Below are 19,042 nucleotides of genomic sequence, written 5' to 3'. Positions count from 1 at the left end.
AGGTGGTTTTTTTGTGTGACAGTGATGTGAAAAAAAGTGGGTTTAAAAAATGCCAACAAGCTATACCAAACAAAAAACTTTATTCTGTGGTTAGCTAGGCATTAGTTAAAAAGTATGTGTCGGGAAAATTTACCAACTAATGTGTTGGGTGTTTTCCCCTTTAGAGTGGGGTAGACATGTTTCTGCCCTTATGTGTATTGATTTTACTGGGCTTTCATCAGGACCATGTAGTTGTGTACCTCGGTGGTGTGGGCGCGCTAAGGCCCACCCTTACCAGAGGACGTGAAAGTTAAAAGTAAAGTGGAAAATGAAGTGCAAAAGACACCCTCAGGGTCATGGAAAGAGCTTTAGACTCCATTGAGTGGAATTACATAACTCCAAAGGAATTCATAGTCCAATGTGCCACAATGGCTTTAAAAGAAAATTATTTCCAATACCAAGGAGAACTCTACCTACAAAGCACAGGAACTTCGATGGGCAGTACATTTGCTCCCAGCATAGCCGGACTCTATGTCCATGATTTTGAGATGAGACATATCCTGCCCAATGACAATCCCTTCCAATCTTCCATAAAATTATGGAAAAGGTACATTGATGATATCCTGCTTATCTGGAATGGTGATTAAAGAAACTTTTCTCAATTCTTAAGCTGGATCAACACCAGAGACCCTTACTTGAAGTTTTCCAACCACTTCAGTAAAGAATCAGTAGTATTCCTAGATGTCATCATCACAATAAGTGGGACAGTCCTAACAACTAAAACCCATTACAAACCCACGGCTAAAAACAACCTGTTGGATTTCTCGAGCTTCCACCCGAGACCTTTAAGGGAGAACCTACCCTACGGCCAATACCTCAGGATACGGAGGAATTGTACTGACATCAGGGATTACAAGACCCAAGCCTCAGACCGTACTGAAAGATTACAATCACGTGGTTACCCGAAAAAAATCTTGGAAATAGGAAACAAACGTGCAAGAAACCAACCACGGGAGGCCCTCCTGGAAGACACGATCAGGGAACCATCCGAAATACCCCTAACATGTGTGCCAACATATAGCTCTATCTCAGATGCAATGAAAAAATCAGTGAACAAACACTGGAAAGCATAACAAGCAATAAGATACCTGGGAGAAACCCCTTTTCTCTTTCAAAAAGGTATAAGCTTAAAAGACTCTCTGGTACATACACGTCCTAAAGCGGACATTTCTAATCTTGGGAATGTGAGATCTATCACCAATGCATGGGGCTTACCCCCCTTGACTGAACATTTTCCTTGTGCAAACTGCAGCGTTTGTCATTTAACAACGCACACCAAACAACTATCACTGGAAACAGGAAAAACATGGATACAGAGGACACACACCAACTGTAACTCGACTAATGTTGTTTACATGATAACATGCCCATGCCTAAAGAGATACATAGGAATGACAACACGAAAGGTGAAGCAGCGGATCTGCGAGCACCGCAGTAACATCAGGTGCCGCAAGTCAACAACTAAAATGAGTGAACATTTGCTCTAAAAAAAACACACACCCAATGATCTCCGCTGGACAATAATAGAGCAGATCACCGTGGAAAGGAATACTACCAGCGTTCTCTTTGAAAAAGAGCAATGCTGGGTGTACAGACTGGGTACCCACATTAATGGGTTGAATGACCAAATACCTTCGTCTTCAGTCCTAAGACGCTGACCAATTCCATTTGGGGACCTATATCCCACTGCCTTGTGTTGCTTACTGCCCCTCTGATGTATTAATCCTTTCCGGATATCATTTCTTTTTTTCCACTAATTTAGTAGATATATTAAGTGGAAGATCTAATTAACCAGCATGTATTGACTCTCTCTACCTAACCTGAGAAAAATGCCTAAATCCAATATCTCTTTGCCAATAGTTCTGGTCTTGCTTTTCTTAAATTCGTTTTTCTTAAATTCAATTTTCTCCTTTAAAACCATTCTAAGTGTTCATGACTATACATAGTACATGAACACTTCCACCAAGCTGTAAATATGGTGATTAACTCACCACATTGGACTCCCCTAATCACTCCGTGGGAACCATGACTACAACGCGAGTGCTTGTATTCCAAGCCTCGTTCTGAACCCTGCCTGGGATTGGTCACCGAGGCGCGAGCATCACTCCACGCTCGCCTCGCCACGCCTCGAACCGGCACCGGCAACGCCCTCAACCTCGCGCTGAACCGCGCTCACAGTACTTTAGCGGCACTCGGTCCCTGGGCACCCATCCACGGGGTCCGGTTCCGAGGAGATCGCTAGGTGCCCAGCGGGTGTTTGGCGTTGCGAGCGTAAGACCTGGTTCCGATCAGCGCTCACCACTCCTGCCAGCGCACAGCTAAGTAACCTGTATCCCAGTCCCATTTGCTAATCATGTTTCCAATGTTTACATGCTTTCTTAGGGTGTGCCATTTTCGCCACCACCCCCCTCCCGAGACCCATGAGGTGTGGATTTTTTAACTAACAAGTGAGAAATTCGCCATCTTTATTTTAATTTTATTTTCATTTATGTGTAAACGCTTGGTTAGAGCTATTCCTGTTCTAAGTCAAAACCGACCCTCAATTTGGGTGCATTGATCGCACAAGCACGAGTGATGTGACAAGATTTCATCCCGCCAGCTAGCGATCGCTTTTTCTCTTTTAAATGCATGCCCCGAGACTGCCTGGCTCCCAAGACACGGTTCCAGTCATAAAATAACCTTATTTTCACCACGGGCACTCATTTGACTAGTCCAAGCACAGAATCTTGAGATCAGTGTTTGCAAAACACGCTCCAGTTTTAACATTAATACTATTTCTATTGTCTTCTTTGTGTGTTTGTAATTTCCTTTCAGACCACAGGTTCCTCACATTTCGAAGGAACCACCACTTTTTCTGGTTTGTTTTTTGCACTTAATTTTCCACTTTACTTTTAACTTTCACGTCCTCTGGTAAGGGTGGGCCTTAGCGCGCCCACACCATCGAGGTACAAACTACATGGTCCTGATGAAAGCCCAGTAAAATCAATACACATAAGGGCAGAAACATGTCGACCCCACTCTAAAGGGGAAAACACCCAACACATTAGTTGGTAAATTTTCCCGACACATACTTTTTAACTAAAGCCTGGCTTACCACAGAATAAAGTTTTTTGTTTGGTATAGCTTGTTGGCATTTTTTAAACCCACTTTTTTTCACATCACTGTCACACAAAAAACAGTTCTGCAGTAATCTGGCGTTGCAGCACACCAGGGAGGCATTCGGCTTCTCCTGGTGGGCCCGATGATGAAGCATGTCACCACCCATGGTGGTGAGTGAGGGCTTCTCAAGAAATCCCTAGTTGACTTCCTCATAGGTTGATTTCATTCTCTCCTTCTCAAATCCTGTGCTTTATGCAAAAATTCTCTCCTGGGGACACTCTTTTGTTGTTTATAAGTATATTGTATATCTACACACGGGCAGAGACTTTGTTGGCAGACACTGGTCGGCTACACAAGGGTCTTTCATATTCCGAAGTGAACCTTACCTGAGACCACGAGGAGCGCAGCCAAGACAGCGCCCAAGACTCCCCTCATCGCTGCAAAGGACGCGTCACAGAAGGGAAGAACACGTTCTTTGTGCACGATGTACTTGTGCGAAGTCCGAGCGTGCTGCCAGTGTGTAACACCTGTGCTGGAGGAAAGAGGTGTGTGGTGTCCGTGTCCTGTAGGGTGTGATGTCTGTGTGTTGTGTTGTGTGCAGGTTCCTGTGATGTCTGTGTCCTGTAGGGTGTCAGGTCTGTGTGTGTTGTGTGCAGGCAGCTCGTGGGGTGTCCGTGTCCTGTAGGATATGAGGTCTGTGTGTGTTGTGTGCAGGCTCCTGTGGTGTCCGTGTCCTGCTGGGTGTGAGGTCTGTGTGTGTTGTGTGCAGGCTCCTGTGGTGTCCGTGTCCTGTAGGGTGTGAGGTCTGTGTGTGTTGTATTCTGTGCTGGCTCCTGTGGTGTCTGTGTCCTGTAGGGTGTGAGGTCTGTGTGTGTTCTGTGCAGGCTCCTGTGGTGTCCTTGTCCTGTAGGGTGTCAGGTCTGTGTGTGTTGTGTGCAGGCAGCTCGTGTGGTGTCCGTGTCCTGTAGGGTGTGAGGTCTGTGTGTGTTGTGTTGTGTGCAGGCAGCTCGTCTGGTGTCTGTGTCCTGTAGTTTGTGAGGTCTGTGTGTGTTGTGTTGTGTGCAGGCAGCTCGTGTGGTGTCTCTGTCTTGTAGGGTGTGAGGTCTGTGTGTGTTGTGTGCTGGCTCCTGTGGTGTCCGTGTCCTCTAGGGTGTGAGGTCTGTGTGTGCTGTGTTGTGTGCAGCTCCTGTGGTGTCTGTGTCCTGTAGGGTGTGAGGTCAGTGTGTGTGTTGTGTGCAGCTCGTGTAGGGTCTGCTTGCTGCCGGGGCAGGTGCGGGAGTGTGTATGTGGGTCTTTGTGTAAACTCTGTGTTGTTCCGGTGCTGGCAGTAAATGTATAGCTGCACGAGACGGACGGGTTTCACGTCAGCCACATTCCTGTGCCCGGAAAGTTGTGTTACTCTGGGGCGGGGGCGTTTGGGACAAAAACAACAAAGGGATTGTATTTAAATGACCTCTGGTGACATTTCAACCGCCCTCTGTTCATTTCTTGATTTCTTGGAGCGAGGCGTGCACAACACGAACAGTTTTGTACATTTTTATTGTTAACGCGAATAGGTTCTTACTCAAAATCATTTAAATTGTAGGTCTTTTCTTTTAAGAAAAATGTCGTATTTATTTTTTTTTTTTTTTTTTTTTTTTTTTATTTCTGTAATTTTTTATTGTGTATAAAAAAATATATATTTACATGGAGCATACATGAGTGGCGGAAAGAAGGAGGGAAAAAAAAGAGAAAAAAGAGAAAAGAAGGCGCCGGGGGGGGGTGGGGGGGGGGGGGTATAGTAGTATTGTCCTGCAATAGCTCGTTCCTTGCCATGGTGCGTGGGGTCGGATAGATCTACTAGTCCATGAAGGAAGAAGAAGTCCGTTATCCGAGTCTTGCTTGGCGTTGTCTTCTTTCCCCCCGTTGATCTGCCTGGTGGGTATAACACCCCGGACAGTATCAACAAGTGTAAAAGTGACAAAATAATTAAGTATTACTAACAGAAAATGCGCCGCATAAGACAGCATAATTTACTTTTTTTTTGCCAGCTTCATGATTGCAGTGTATATAAGTAAATATCAACCGATAGAGGAAGTGTCACAGGCAATCGACGTGATAGCGCTCAGGACAGCACAAGGCGACAAGTGAATCAAAATCTTTATTTCAGGATCCAGTCCAGAATCTGAGGTTGGGTATGGTTTGGCGACACCACGCCCACCCAGACAGAGTGCCAGACCCTGCACAGGGGAGCTCAGGGCAGACTGTCCTTCCATTGCTATGCCATCCTGAAGTTGTGGGTAATGTGGTAAATAAAATGTGAGAAGGGTGCGGATTTCGATGGAGGTAGGATTCAGGGTTGCCTTGAGGCTGTATTTCAGTGGTTCCAACATAACAGCCTCAAGTGCAACTCTGACAAATCCGAGGTCCTCTTTTTTGGGTGCAGTTCGGATCCGGACTGGAAAGTGTGGTGGCCTGAGAACATGTTTCCACCAGCAAGTTCGTCCCAGGTGGCAAAAAACCTTGGGATTAAGATCGACAACGGCCTCTCACTGCGCTCACAGATAGTCGGCCTCACGGGCACCTGCTTTGGTTTGCTCCGGATGCTGCGTAAGTTTCTCCCTCTGTTATCGGAGGAACACAGGAAGATCACAGTGCATGCGATAATTGGCTCGAGAATTGACTATTCCAACGTTCTGTATCTCGGCCTGCCAGAATATCTGCTTCAACGGTTACAGGTGGTCCAGAATTCGGCAGCACGGGCCATCTTTGGACTATCTCGCCGTGCTAGAGCCTCGGGCCTCTTGGAGGCATTGCACTGGCTTCCTGTCCGGAAGCGGATAATGTTTAAGACCTTGACTCTGGCACATAAAGCCCTGCACGCCTCCGGAGCGAAATACCTCCAAAAAGACTGACCTTTTACCACCCAGCCAGGTCGTTGAGGTCAGAAGCCTTGTTTCTTGCCGTTGTGCCCCGGGTCAAGAGGGCACGCATTGGAGGCCGCTCCTTTAGACTGTTGGCGCCCCAGTTGTGGAATAAGCTACCAGTGACCCTGCGCAGCACTTCAAACTTGTTGGCCTTTAGGAAGGGGCTCATAACCTGGCTTTTTACTTCCTAGTTTCCCAGGCTCTGTTGGTTCTTTTCTGTCTTTTGCTGTTTTTTTCTTGTTATGTTATAAGATTGGTGTGCAAATTAAAGCGTCAGGACACTCTTTGAGTAGCCGTACGCTATACAAAATACAGTTTAACATAACATAACATAACATAAAATTACAGGGACTATTTTTCTATACATTAAATGACAATAAGGATAGCTCAATCAAATGAGAGGCAGAGTCCGTGGTATCTGAGTCATACGGGCTTTAATTAAGTATCTCGAGATACTGGACATCGGGTTCCATCACCAATAAGGTTCAGGAAGGGATATTCAACATTTTATTAACATCCCACATTATATATAGTAAAACTGTACAATTGAAATTAATACAGTAGGCGTAACAAGTGAAAAGAGAGAGATAAGAACACATGTGCGTAACAGGAGGCGTGTAAGGGGCGTACACGTAGGCGTGTACAGGATGAGTCAGAGAAACGTCACAAGTGGGTGGATGCTTAGAGAAAGTTTGCAGGGTCAGCAGAAACCTTTGCCACGGATGCGCGCGCAACTGAGCATGACGTAGTGTAGACATGTAGCTGGGGAGAGCTGGGGGCTTGACTTTAGCACTAGTAGAGGAGACTGATGTCTGGGATGTCACAACGACCTGCACCTATAGCATATCTGGTATCTTGTGTTTAGAGGATGTATTATCTGAAGTAAAAGGTCTCTCGGGCAGAGGCCGTTCATTACTGAATGCTAGTGCGTGCATATGGTTCTTCATGCAATGTACGGGGGCCATGGGCCTACCATGGTAACGGGTGCAGTAAATTACTTGCATGGAGACAGGAAGGCAGGGCCCTTTGCTCTGCAGCCGGGAATATGTTTACCTATTTCACTAGACTGGAATGTGTTTTTGCGGAGTCTGAGCAGATAACTGTAGGCAAAATACCGTCTTGGCAGGCAGGCCAAGCCGAGCCGGGCACCGCTCGCCTGGGCAGGAAGTAAGATAGAGGTCAGGGAGGCATACCTAAACTGCAGCTTTCAGAGACAGAGGAGACTCGGAGCCTCAATTAAGGGCCTGCCTCGACTGAGCCAGAAAAACGTGGAGAACGTGTGCTTTGCGATATTTAAAAGTGCACCATGTAAAGACGTTGGCACCATAGGCCTAAAAGCCAAATTAACGTTGTTTTCTTGGAGAACTGAATAACTGACATGTTAACGTTGGACGCAAATGCATATGCGTCTTCATGGCAGGCACGGAAAGGGAATTACAGGACATACATGGGGCATGGGTGCATGGATGGGGTGCGAGTGGGGGACACTTTGACTACCCTAAAATTTCTATTTCCTCATTCCCTCCTTGGCCCCTACTTCACCCTTTAGGATATATCTATCTTCATGAGACCATCTATCTGTTCATATAACATCATGTGCTCATCTTTTTTCATTCGGGAATGGGAACGTGAACTTGGACGGGGAATACAAGCTGTGGCGCACAATCCGCAAATCGCTGGCCCACATTGCAGACAGAGACAACAACTGAATAGAATAAGTAGTATTATTCCTAGGAATGATAACACTTTCCATCCCCAGGCAGATATCACACTCCAGAGCCAACCGGATCAAGTCCAGGTGCCAGGATTCTGGTGTATCAGGTGAGCTATTTCATGAAGCCTTGTATTGCTTTATACACGGATGGCGCGTTATTAGGAATAAACACGCAACAACTGGATCCGATCACTCTACAAGCCCCGCCCCTATCGGCCAGGATGACGTCAAGAACGAGGCGGTTTTGAAGAACAACAATTCTCATAGCAGACTGCTCTTCGGTCAGGTTACCTAAAGCAAACGTAGTTTCGTTCACTACTGCTTCAAGGGTTCTGGTTAATCTGCGTATCAGTTTACTGTTTTGGACAGGACCTACAAAGAAAAAGAATCCTTTATTGAAATATGTATATTGTTCCCACGTTGTCTCAGTCTGATCGACAATTGGGGACTTGATCTCCCTTCTATGTCTTACATGCACAAGGTGTGGATTTCGATGAAAATCAGGTGGGGCTAGAAAAACAGGTGGTAATAGGAACGCGATATAACACGTTCCATCCCAATCAAGAGGCAGGTGTACATAAGCTGTCTGACCACAAATAAAATAGGAATGGCGAGAGGCTTTGAAAGTAGACTTTCCTTTATCGCTGAATTCGACTACAGTATTACAATCACTGTGTCCTAGATGTACTGAACCATTCTTTCTAATGCATAATTCGCCTTTCACAGGTAAAACTGTTATAAACGGCAAGTCCGAATTAGTCTCGGACTGGACGTTCAGAATCATGAGATTGAGGGAAAAATTACCTAATTCATACACTTCATTTTCTAGATCGGTCCCTATCCTTTGGGGAAGACCGTCTGCGTCTGGGAAACATGCTTTATTCATGACTGTATTCAGGTTCCCCCATATCCAATTGCCTTGGGAAACTTTGGACTTACTGCCTAAGGAGGACATTAAAGCAAACCATGCTCCGCGTGAACCATTATGTGTAAACGGGTAGGGAAAGAGGGGCAGAGCTCCCTTGTATTTCTGACAAGGTGGGAGTCGGCCACATACCCAGCAATTTGTGGCATTGCTGGTCTGGTGAGTATGGTGTAACATACGAATGAAAGTGTTGTTGCGCATTGCTAGTCGATAGGACATCTCGTGAGGGGGCAGGTCACTGAAAGTGTGCTCTACGGTGTCATTAAAGGAAGTATGTACATGGGAACCAAGAGGAGGAAAGAAAATATGTAGCATCAAGCTTATGCATATAATCGATATACCCAGAACAAACATAATAATTAAAGTAATGACGCATCTGCTGTGCAGGTTTTTGCAATATTTTTCTCTCTTTTCGATTCGCCTATCTCTCTGACTATTTGGGTCTATCTTATACATGTCAGAAACCTGTCTAACCGCTTCACCCGAGGGGGACTTAAACAATTAAACGCTGTCTGACTTACTAGACCTTAGTTTGGCTTTGTACTCCTGCTGCAGAGTTTTCTCTAACAGAGGGAGTTTAGAGTCAGTATCGGGGCAGTCCTTGTGAAAGGTCTCTGGACACAGTCCATGAAAACGTTTGATGTGGCTGGAATGGAGCCAGCCTTTTCTTCCCTCTACTTTAACTGCGGTCCTCGTGGTCATCAACACCAGTTTCGGTTCCCTCCACCTGGGCTCCAGAGGGCTTGTGCGATCGAAATTCCTTATGCATACCGGGTCACCCGGAACGATTTCATGCGGTTTCACTTGGGTGTTGTCCGGGAAGGCAGCCGCGACCTGTGAACGACAAGAGAGTAGTGCAGACATCAAGGAAGCCAGGTAATCTGTCAGCATGTTACTATCAACATCCGTGATCTTACGCGGCATAGGCGTACCCCACATGTTTGGAGGTCTGCCAAAGACTACCTCATAGGGAGATAGTCCGGTTCTGGAATGAGCTACCATAAGCATGTAAAAGAGGGCAACCGGCAGGGCTACCATCCAATCTACACCTTTTTCTGCACAGACCTTCGCTAATCGTGTTTTCAGAGTCTGATTATGTCTCTCGACGAGACCAGCTGCTTCGGGGTGTCGTACACAGTGAAATTTCCACTGGTATCCTAACAGGAGTGATACCTGTTTCATCAGTTCGGACGAGAATGGCTGTCCATTATCTGAGTACACGACACGGGGCAAGCCGTATCGCGGGAAAAATTCACGGACCAACTGTTTGGCAGTGGTCACGGCAGTGTAATGTGGGTCTGGGTACGCTTCTGTCCATCTGGAAAGGGCACATACAACTACGAGGACATATTTGAATCCTCGACATCGGTCCATCTGGATATAATCCATCTGGAGGATTTCAAAAGGGTGGTCAGGAGGATAGAATCCACCTTGTTCCACGGGAATGCCTTTGCCTGGATTGAACTGACAACAGATCATGCAGGTACGCACTTTCTGTTTAGCTGCTGCACGTAAATGCTTGTTGGACCAGATATTCTGTATGCTGTCTAACATGGCTTTTTCTCCTAAGTGTGCTGGACTATGTGCTGTATTTATGATAACTTGAACAATAGAGTCGGGGAGAAACCATGTGGCTCTTCCCTTCGTCATCCATCCCTGATCTGTCTGGATCCCTCCTTGTTCAGTCCATTTCTTGATTTCATCTGAAGGGGCATGTGTCTGTATGTCGAGTACATCTAGAGTGGGATCCTTAACTGTCATACAATGTGTCTGTGATGATACTTTAGTCTTTGTCAGGTCAGTCGGTATGTCTGTTTGAATCTGAGCTGTGAGTTTAGCTGTTCGATCTGCCAGGTCGTTATCCTGGGAAATAATGTCAGTAACTTTCGCATTTGCTTTGCACTTCATGATAGCAATGGACGCAGGTAGATGTATGGCATCTAACAGTGCTTGAATGAGGGGACCATGTTGTATCTTGGCGCCGTGAGAAGTTAAAAAACCTCTTTCTTGCCAGAGGATACCGAAGTCGTGAACGACTCCGAATGCGTACTGTGAATCTGTGTATATGTTTACTTTCAGGTTCTTGGCTCGTATGCAGGCTTGGGTCAGAGCGATGAGCTCTGCTGCTTGGACAGACAATGTGTCAATACGATGTGTTTCTATGACTTCGGTTTCAGTGGTCACTGCATATGCGGCCACTAACTCTCCTGTGCTTGTTCTCATACATGAACCATCCACGTAAAGTGTCAGGTCTGGGTCGGGCAATGCAATGTCTGTCAAGTCTTGTCTGGGTTTCGTTACAGTATTAATGATTTCCACACAGTCATGTGGTGTAGGGTCGGTTGTGCTTGAGGGTAACAATGTGGCAGGGTTTAAAGTGTTGCAACGTCTGATCTCTATGTGTGGCTGAAACAATGTCAATTCATATCCTGTCAGTCTCGCTATGGTCAGGTGCTGTGTCTGGGTTCGGTTCAGGAGAACTTCCACGGAGTGTGGAACCTGTACTGTCAGGGGATGTCCTAACACTATTGAGTCGCTTTGTCTGATTGCTAAAGCTGTTGCTGCAACTGATTTCAGGCACGCAGGCAGAGCCTGGGCCACTGGATCCAATGTACTAGAAAAATAAGAACAAGGCTTGTGTTTTCCTGCCTGATCTTGTGTAAGAACAGATAATGCTGTGCCATCGCGTTCAGTGACAAAAAGTGTAAAAGGTTTGCTGTAACACGGTGTCGCTAAAACAGGTGCTTGACATAGGGCTTTCTTCAATTCGTCAAAAGCAAGTGTATGTTCCTGAGTCCAAGGGAGGACAGTCGAAGTCGCTGCCTCCTGTGTTGTCAAGTGGTTTGGCTAGATATGCATACTGAGGAATTCATTGTCTGCAGTACGAAGTGAGGCCAATGAAGGCCCGTACTTCCTTTTGTGTCTTGGGTTGTGGAAGATGTGCAATTAACTGGATGCGGTCTGGTGTCAACTGTCTACCCCACTTGGACAGCAAGTGCCCAAGGTATACCACTTGCTGGGCACAGAATTGTAGCTTCGAAGGGACACCTTATGCCCCTTTTCAGCCAAGAAATACAAGACAGTCAGTGATGCACGCTCGCAGTCACGTTCGGTCCTTGCTGTAATTAACAGATCGTCAACATACTGGAGTAGGGCAGTGTCAGTAGGCATGTGAATACTGTCTAGTTGTCTTTTCAGAGCTTGACTGTAAATACTGGGACTTTGCGTGAACCCTTGAGGAGCACGTGCAAATTTGAAGCTTCGGCCATTTAAACAGAATCCGAAGAGATACTGGCTTTCCGGATGGATGGGGACACTAAAGAAGGCGTTCTTGAGATCGATGACAGTGAAGAACGCTGCTTCGGAATCAATGGCAGTCAATAAGGAAGAAATGTCTGGCACTACTGGGTACTGGGGTATTATGCATTTGTTTAATTCTCGAAGGTCGATCACCAATCTGTAGACCGGTGGTGCATTTGGGTCAGTTTGTTTAAGAATCGGAATGATTTGAGAATTACATACATTGGAGACGGTTTCTACAACCACTCCTTGGGCAATCAGTTCGTCAATAATTTTCAGTAAGGCTGCTACAGCCTCAGGTGGCAAATTGTATTGTCGGATTCGGGGCAGTACAACACCTTGCTTTAGAGTAACACGATATGGTGTAATGTGCATACAACCAACATCAGTCGGACCTTGTGCCCATAAATGCTGTGGTACATTCTGCAATCTTGGATCGAAATCTCTCAACACATAATGTCCTTTAAAATCACGTAAAAACAATCTCACTCCTTCCGGAGAACAACATATTACTGCGCCTAGTGCTTTCAACGTTTTAATACCAAGCAGATTTTCAGGACATGCTTTCGTAAGTAACAAGTCTGTAGTACGGGACAATGGACCAACTTCTAAGGAAACTGGCTTTGACACTTCGTTAACAATAGGCTTTCCTGAAAAACCCAGGGAAACATTCTGTGAGCCTGAGAGGGGTGCCCCTGGAACCTCGTCATGACTGATGGTAGTTCTGCTCGCCCCTGTGTCAATCAAAAATTTTCTGTCTTTCCCTAATACCTGACTATGTACATAGGGACCCTCTTGATCTACAGGTACCTCGATAAGGGGCAAGCCAACCTCCCTCTCTAGGCTGTTTCATGAGTACTGCGGATAATCGGGGTAATCTGACTGTGCATACTGGTACATTTGTTGCGTGACATGTTGTGTGGCAGCAATGGGTTGGGGTTGGGGTACAGCTACTGTCTGTTGTGTATTCTGTGGAGGTTGCGTGTTCTGTGGAATATATTGTGGAACATGTTCTTGTCTAGGTGGATGCGGTCTTTCTTTCGTCCTGCCTGTAGCAATTTTGTATTTTAGAACGGCACAATCGTTTATATAGTGACCTGGCTGTTTACAATAATTGCAGTTCCCTTTAACAGGAGCTGCAGAATGACCTGGCGGTGCCGTACCCTTCTTCTGACCATCAGCTGGGACACTGAGCAACTAGTACTTTCATTTTTGTGTCTTTAATACGTCTCTGTTCATGTTCGTGTTCCTCTCTAATTCGGTTCTGGTGGTACTGTAACATTTGTAACATTTGAGAGGGGCTATTTGCTTGCCACGTACTCTCGACTTTCAGTACTCTATTTTTAACTTGTGGTAGGGAATTCTCTACTAATTTGGTAACAAAAAGATGTGGGTATGATTCACTACTTGTTTTCAGGCCTCTATTAATAATGAAACATTTCTCGAATCTGGAATAAAAATCACTAGTGTCTTCGTCTTGTTTCTGTTTGCAGGCTGAGATTGCATCCCAGTCTTCCTTTTTAGTAGTTAGTAATCTTGGCAAAACCTGTATTAACAACTCGGGTAATGCTTTGGCTTTTTCCCCGAGACCAGTACCAGGGACTCGTGTATTGTCTTCGTTTTCTAATTCTGCCCAGTCAATCTTTTTCTCTCCCACCTCCCACTCTTTTTCTTTCAGTTTTTCGTAAATGCCGGCTGGCAACAGTACCTTTAACATTTTAATAATATCGGGATACGTATACTCCCCCATACGGAGCATGTCTTTTAATTCACGGTGGAACCCTGCTGGATCTTTATCGTGACAGGGCACTAATTTTTTCATTTCCAATAATTCTATTTTCGTTAAGGGGGTGTAAACAAATACTCGTTCAAGCTCACCACCTGCTGTCCGAACGGGATGAACTTCTCGTAAGGGATTCTGTCTGTCTATGTAAAAGGTTTTCCTTACTGGGGGTGGAACGGGAACAAAATGTGGAGTCAGGAAAGTTCTGTATTTGTGTTGTTGTTCTAGAATGATATTAATTAAATCGGTACCTAGGCCTCTCCATCTACCTAGGAGTAACTCTTCCAATATATTATATAGGGGACCTGGATCAGAATGCTGACTCTCATATAGTGTAATGAGATGCTGGATCATGTACGTACCAGCTAATCGTTGTTCGTCTGGGGAAAGATTCAAAAATGTTTGCGCTACTGAATCATCTTTATATACGGTAGAATTGCGAAGCCCATTGAACTGCTGACCGGGCTAGTTCCTGTTCATGCATAGTACTAAGTTCACTGTAACCTATTCGTTGTTTCAGTACTTTATCAGTGACTTGGAATAGATGCTCAAGAGAACATTGTTCTGGTATGGGAGAAAGAAAACGTTTCTTGCATTCTGGGCGTATGGGTCTGTCAAAAGGTCTTGCCCTACCTACGTACGCTATTTTACTCATGTTCGCTTGAGTTACATCTTCGTCCTCTGAAACTTCGTCGTCCTCTTTCTCAGTTTCGTTCTCGTCGGCCTGTGCCAAGGCCCGTTCTTTCTCACGTATGTCAACTATTTCCTTACGGATTTCCCTGTACATTGCCTCTACACAACTTTGTTTATCATGCTTTCCGACTGCTATGTTGTCACTCCAATTTAACATACGTTTAGTTACTTCTCTATGTGGTTGGTCTTGTTCCCTGATTAAACAATTTATCAAAAACTGTAAAATCATACGTTGAGTTTCCGCTTTCTCGTGTGCCATGGCCTCATGTACACTTTCTGGTCCCTCCCCCGTTTTAATGAAGTTATATATCTTGTCTAATTTCACTCTCATGCCAGGTAAAGTGATCAAATAATCTGCAACGCGCCTTAATTATAGTGAGTGTAAGACCAATGAATCTTCACCCGGTACTGGATCATATATACAATCAGAAAGGTTCTTTCTAAGGAATGCGTATGTTGCCTTCGGCGCTTGTTCCAGTGCTAATTCTCGTAACGATATTCGTTTTACCGGAGGAGGGGTGGAAAAACCTCCTGCCGCGCCTCCTAGATGTGAGCTACCGGGGCTTGCAGGCTGTGCTGGCACTGGTAATATTGGTGCTGGTAAAGTAGGTGTAGGTTGGTCCTGGATTACAGGTCCAGCGGAAAAAGGATTGGTAACAGGTTGAACAGTGGGGGGAATCGTATTAGCAGGGTGCTGAAGATTATTATTAGTAGGTGGTACACGTGCATTGGCATACTCTGGAGCAACGTCATCTAAATAGGAAGAAAGGAAAATGTCCGCTGCGGTCTGTTTATGACGGAGTTTAGTCGGGACCAATGGTGGCGGTAAGTTACGGGGTACTTCCGGGGTCACCTTGGGTAGGCCCTCGGCGAGAACAGGATACAGACCTGTAATAAGGGCATTTCTTTGTCTGTCTAATTGTTCTACTTTGACTCGTTCACCTTCTTCTAGTAGCTCTCTTTCTTTTGCATTTTCGGATTCTTCTTTACTTCTCTCTGTTTTCTTGATTTCTTTCTCTGTTCTTCTATGCGCTTCTTTAAGCCATAATTCTATGGCATCTTTCTGAGATTGTCTGGCTTTCTTTTTCCATAATGCTTCTTCTACTCTCATGATGCATTCAGCATCCCATGTTCCTGAGACAGGCCATCTATACTTCTCTTCCAGATCCTTGGTATAGTCAACCCATAAGTCTAAATACAGTATGGCATCTAAGCCATGTTTATGGTACATAAAATGTCCCGGAGTGTCCCTAGGCGGGACGGGAACTGCCTCTTCGAGTATCCCTTTCCTGGTTCTTATCTGACGTAATTTCAAAAACAGCGGCATATTTGAACTGACTTGAACGCGAACACAATAAACACAGTAATGAATTGCAAACAATCATTCATACCACAACATTAAACACATTAAAACATTTCTGGACAGATGCTACCTAGTACATAGAAAAACACAATTCTGAAAATCTCGAGATACAACACTAGAATATTGAATTACTTGATGCACTGCTAGAACAGTACAGACATACCGGTCCCATAAAGAGACACGTCATACCGTATCCACCTAAGTGAACACGTCTGGACCGGGTCTGTGTACCCAGACCCGTCTTGACCGGGCACAAATTAATGAACCCGTCTAGATGCGTTCCCAACAACGGTACTCACCGGGAAGCAGAAACGGAAGGCCTCGGAAACTCGATACTGGGCTGGACTGGACTGCTACGGCTTCTACGCATGCGCTTCGGAAACAGGTGGGCCTCCGGATACCTCGGACCTTGCTCTCTCGGCTTGGGGCTCTGGTCGGGATCCTCCGCATTCCTCACCGCCTCGTCTGGATGCCGGGTCTCCGTCTCCTCCATGGGCCTGAGGGAGATAGACCCGCAGGTGTGCACAGGAGTCCGTCACGGCTGTAGAAGGGGTCAGGGGCCTGCGTTACATCGCCGGCGCGTGGGGAAGGGGAGGGGTCCCTATTCGGGCACCAGATTATGTGGTAAATAAAATTACCGGGACTATTTTTCTATACATTAAATGACAATAAGGATAGCTCAATCAAATGAGAGGCAGAGTCCGTGGTATCCGAGTCATACGGGCTTTAATTAAGTATCTCGAGATACTGGACATCGGGTTCCATCACCACTAAGGTTCAGGAAGGGATATTCAACATTTTATTAACATCACACATTATATATAGTAAAACTGTACAATTGAAATGAATACAGTAGGCGTAACAAGTGAAAAGAGAGAGATAAGAACACATGTGCGTAACAGGAGGCGTGTAAGGGGCGTACACGTAGGCGTGTACAGGATGAGTCAGAGAAACGTCACAAGTGGGTGGATGCTTAGAGAAAGTTTGCAGGGTCAGCAGAAACCTTTGCCGCGCAACTGAGCATGACGTGGTGTAGACGTGTAGCTGGGGAGAGCTGGGGGCTTGACTTTAGCACTAGTAGAGGAGACTGATGTCTGGGATGTCAGAACGACCTGCAACTATAGCATATCTGGTATCTTGTGTTTAGAGGATGTATTATCTGAAGTAAAAGGTCTCTCGGGCAGAGGCCGTTCATTACTGAATGCTAGTGCATGCATATGGTTCTTCATGCAATGTACGGGGGCCATGGGCCTACCATGGTAACGGGTGCAGTAAATTACTTGCATGGAGACAGGAAGGCAGGGCCCTTTGCTCTGCAGCCGGGAATATGTATATATATACAGCTCGCCTGGGCAGGAAGTAAGATAGAGGTCAGGGAGGCATACCTAAACTGCAGCTTTCAGAGACAGAGGAGACTCGGAGCCTCAATTAAGGGCCTGGCTCGACTGAGCCAGAAAAACGTGGAGAACGTGTGCTTTGCGATATTTAAAAGTGCACCATGTAAAGACGTTGGCACCATAGGCCTAAAAGCCAAATTAACGTTGTTTTCTTGGAGAACTGAATAACTGACATGTTAACGTTGGACGCAAATGCATATGCGTCTTCATGGCAGGCACGGAAAGGGAATTACAGGACATACATGGGTGCATGGATGGGGTGCTAGTGGGGGACACATTGACTACCCTAAAATTTCTATTTCCTCAGACATTGCACGAGGTCTGAATCCGTGTAGAATGTGTGCAGTCTGAGTTGATTCAGAATATGTACATCTTGCGCTGAACATGCGTAACCGCGCATGCTCCTGTCTGGAATCCAAAGAGCCCCATTCCAACACCGGGGGTTGATTTGGGCTGGACATGAAGTCTGTGGAGAATATAGACAGAATTGTTTTCTTTGGCTCTTGTTAAACTCACACTAAGTTTACTAGTGACTACATAATTACTAACAGGTCAAGATGTGGACACTTTACACAGTGATGAATACGGAAAAAAAAAATCAGAAGCGCGCAAGTAAACAACAGTCAAATTAAAACCAAAAAGCCGAGGATGGGGTGGGGAATTAGAGGAGATTGTGCCATAGAAGCCGGCTGCAGCAGGTTCAAGAGGACAGGTGACACGTGTTGTTTCATTATGGTGGGAGGTGGGGGCTTTGTAGACCACGCAAGATTTAGAGAGCCTGTGAATAAATTAGCTACAGGGAGGATCTCAAATACAGCTGGGGGAAAAGTACAACATTTTTAATTGTAAAACAAAGACTATCGTAATTGTGACACAGGATTAATGAAATAAAAAAACAGATGAAAAATATTTAAGGGTATAAGGGTTAAACTAAAAAGAGTGTTTCCTGTTCACTTCAACCTGTAGAAAAGGGTAGGGCCGATGTCGACCAAGAACCTTCAAGTATTGCCCGGCGTTAACCGCCTCTCATACCATTCGAATCTATCAAACAAAGAGGCAGGCGCTGGAGACTGGAAGGCAGGAAACAAGAGTTTATTCCGACGGAGCAGAACATATCAAATCAGACAACAGGGTATCTTTTCGAGGTGCTCTCACCGCATCTCTGAGGCCTGGCCTCTTATACACAGGTTTATGGCTTTATTACATGAAATAGATCTTTGTCAACACTTTGATGTACGGAAAGACATCCTCGGAATCCCCGCTTCAAGCCCGTTCCCACACACATTTACGGTAGAAGTCCCCACCCCGGTCTCAACAGGTGATGACTGTCGCGCAGCTGGACATTCCGCCGATTCCCGGAATGTGTGCGGCTGATCGGATCTCATGGGGTGGGGGCTTTGATCAGTTGTGGATACTTTGATGGGATAAGCTTCCTACTGTATGGGGGCAATAAACCGCATCCGCAGGGCCAAGTGGCGGCCTTGGAATGAGCAGGATAATAGGGCACAGAGGAAAGGGGTTTATCAAAGGCACAGAGGAAAGAGGTTTATCAAAGGATACAAGGTCATGAAAGGGATGGAGGGAGGTGTGTAGCTGGGAACGGGATGTGGTTCCGAGACAGGGTTGCGCCAAAGGAGAGGTTTATGGCCCAGGCATGTGAGAGCGGGGGCTGTCAGCGTGTGGGGGGATGCTTGCGAGGTTAGAGGGAGAGAGAGAGACGCGCTGGCTATCGGCAGTCGGCAGAGAGGCCATGGCATTCAAAATGGCTGCTACTTACGCGCACATACGAGCCTGAAAAGGGACAAGATGGCGCCGATAATGTT

General features: G+C 45.8%; 1 protein-coding gene across 1 annotated transcript in view; it reads right to left on the bottom strand.

Annotated features, from left to right (window-relative positions):
* The window catches only part of LOC147718128 (uncharacterized), a 176,130-nt gene extending 172,313 nt beyond the window's left edge, over positions 1 to 3,817 (bottom strand). Inside the window, exon 1 of the mRNA XM_086919249.1 lies at positions 3,525 to 3,817. Coding sequence (XP_086775375.1) covers positions 3,525 to 3,573 — 49 coding nt within the window. The 5' untranslated portion in view covers positions 3,574 to 3,817. The remainder of the gene's footprint in view (positions 1 to 3,524) is intronic.
* Between the last annotated feature and the right edge of the window lie 15,225 nt (positions 3,818 to 19,042).

Source organism: Lissotriton vulgaris, chromosome 4_2 (assembly GCF_964263255.1).
Source record: "Lissotriton vulgaris chromosome 4_2, aLisVul1.2, whole genome shotgun sequence".
NCBI lineage: Eukaryota > Metazoa > Chordata > Amphibia > Caudata > Salamandridae > Lissotriton > Lissotriton vulgaris.
This window is presented reverse-complemented; position numbering and strand designations above follow the sequence as displayed.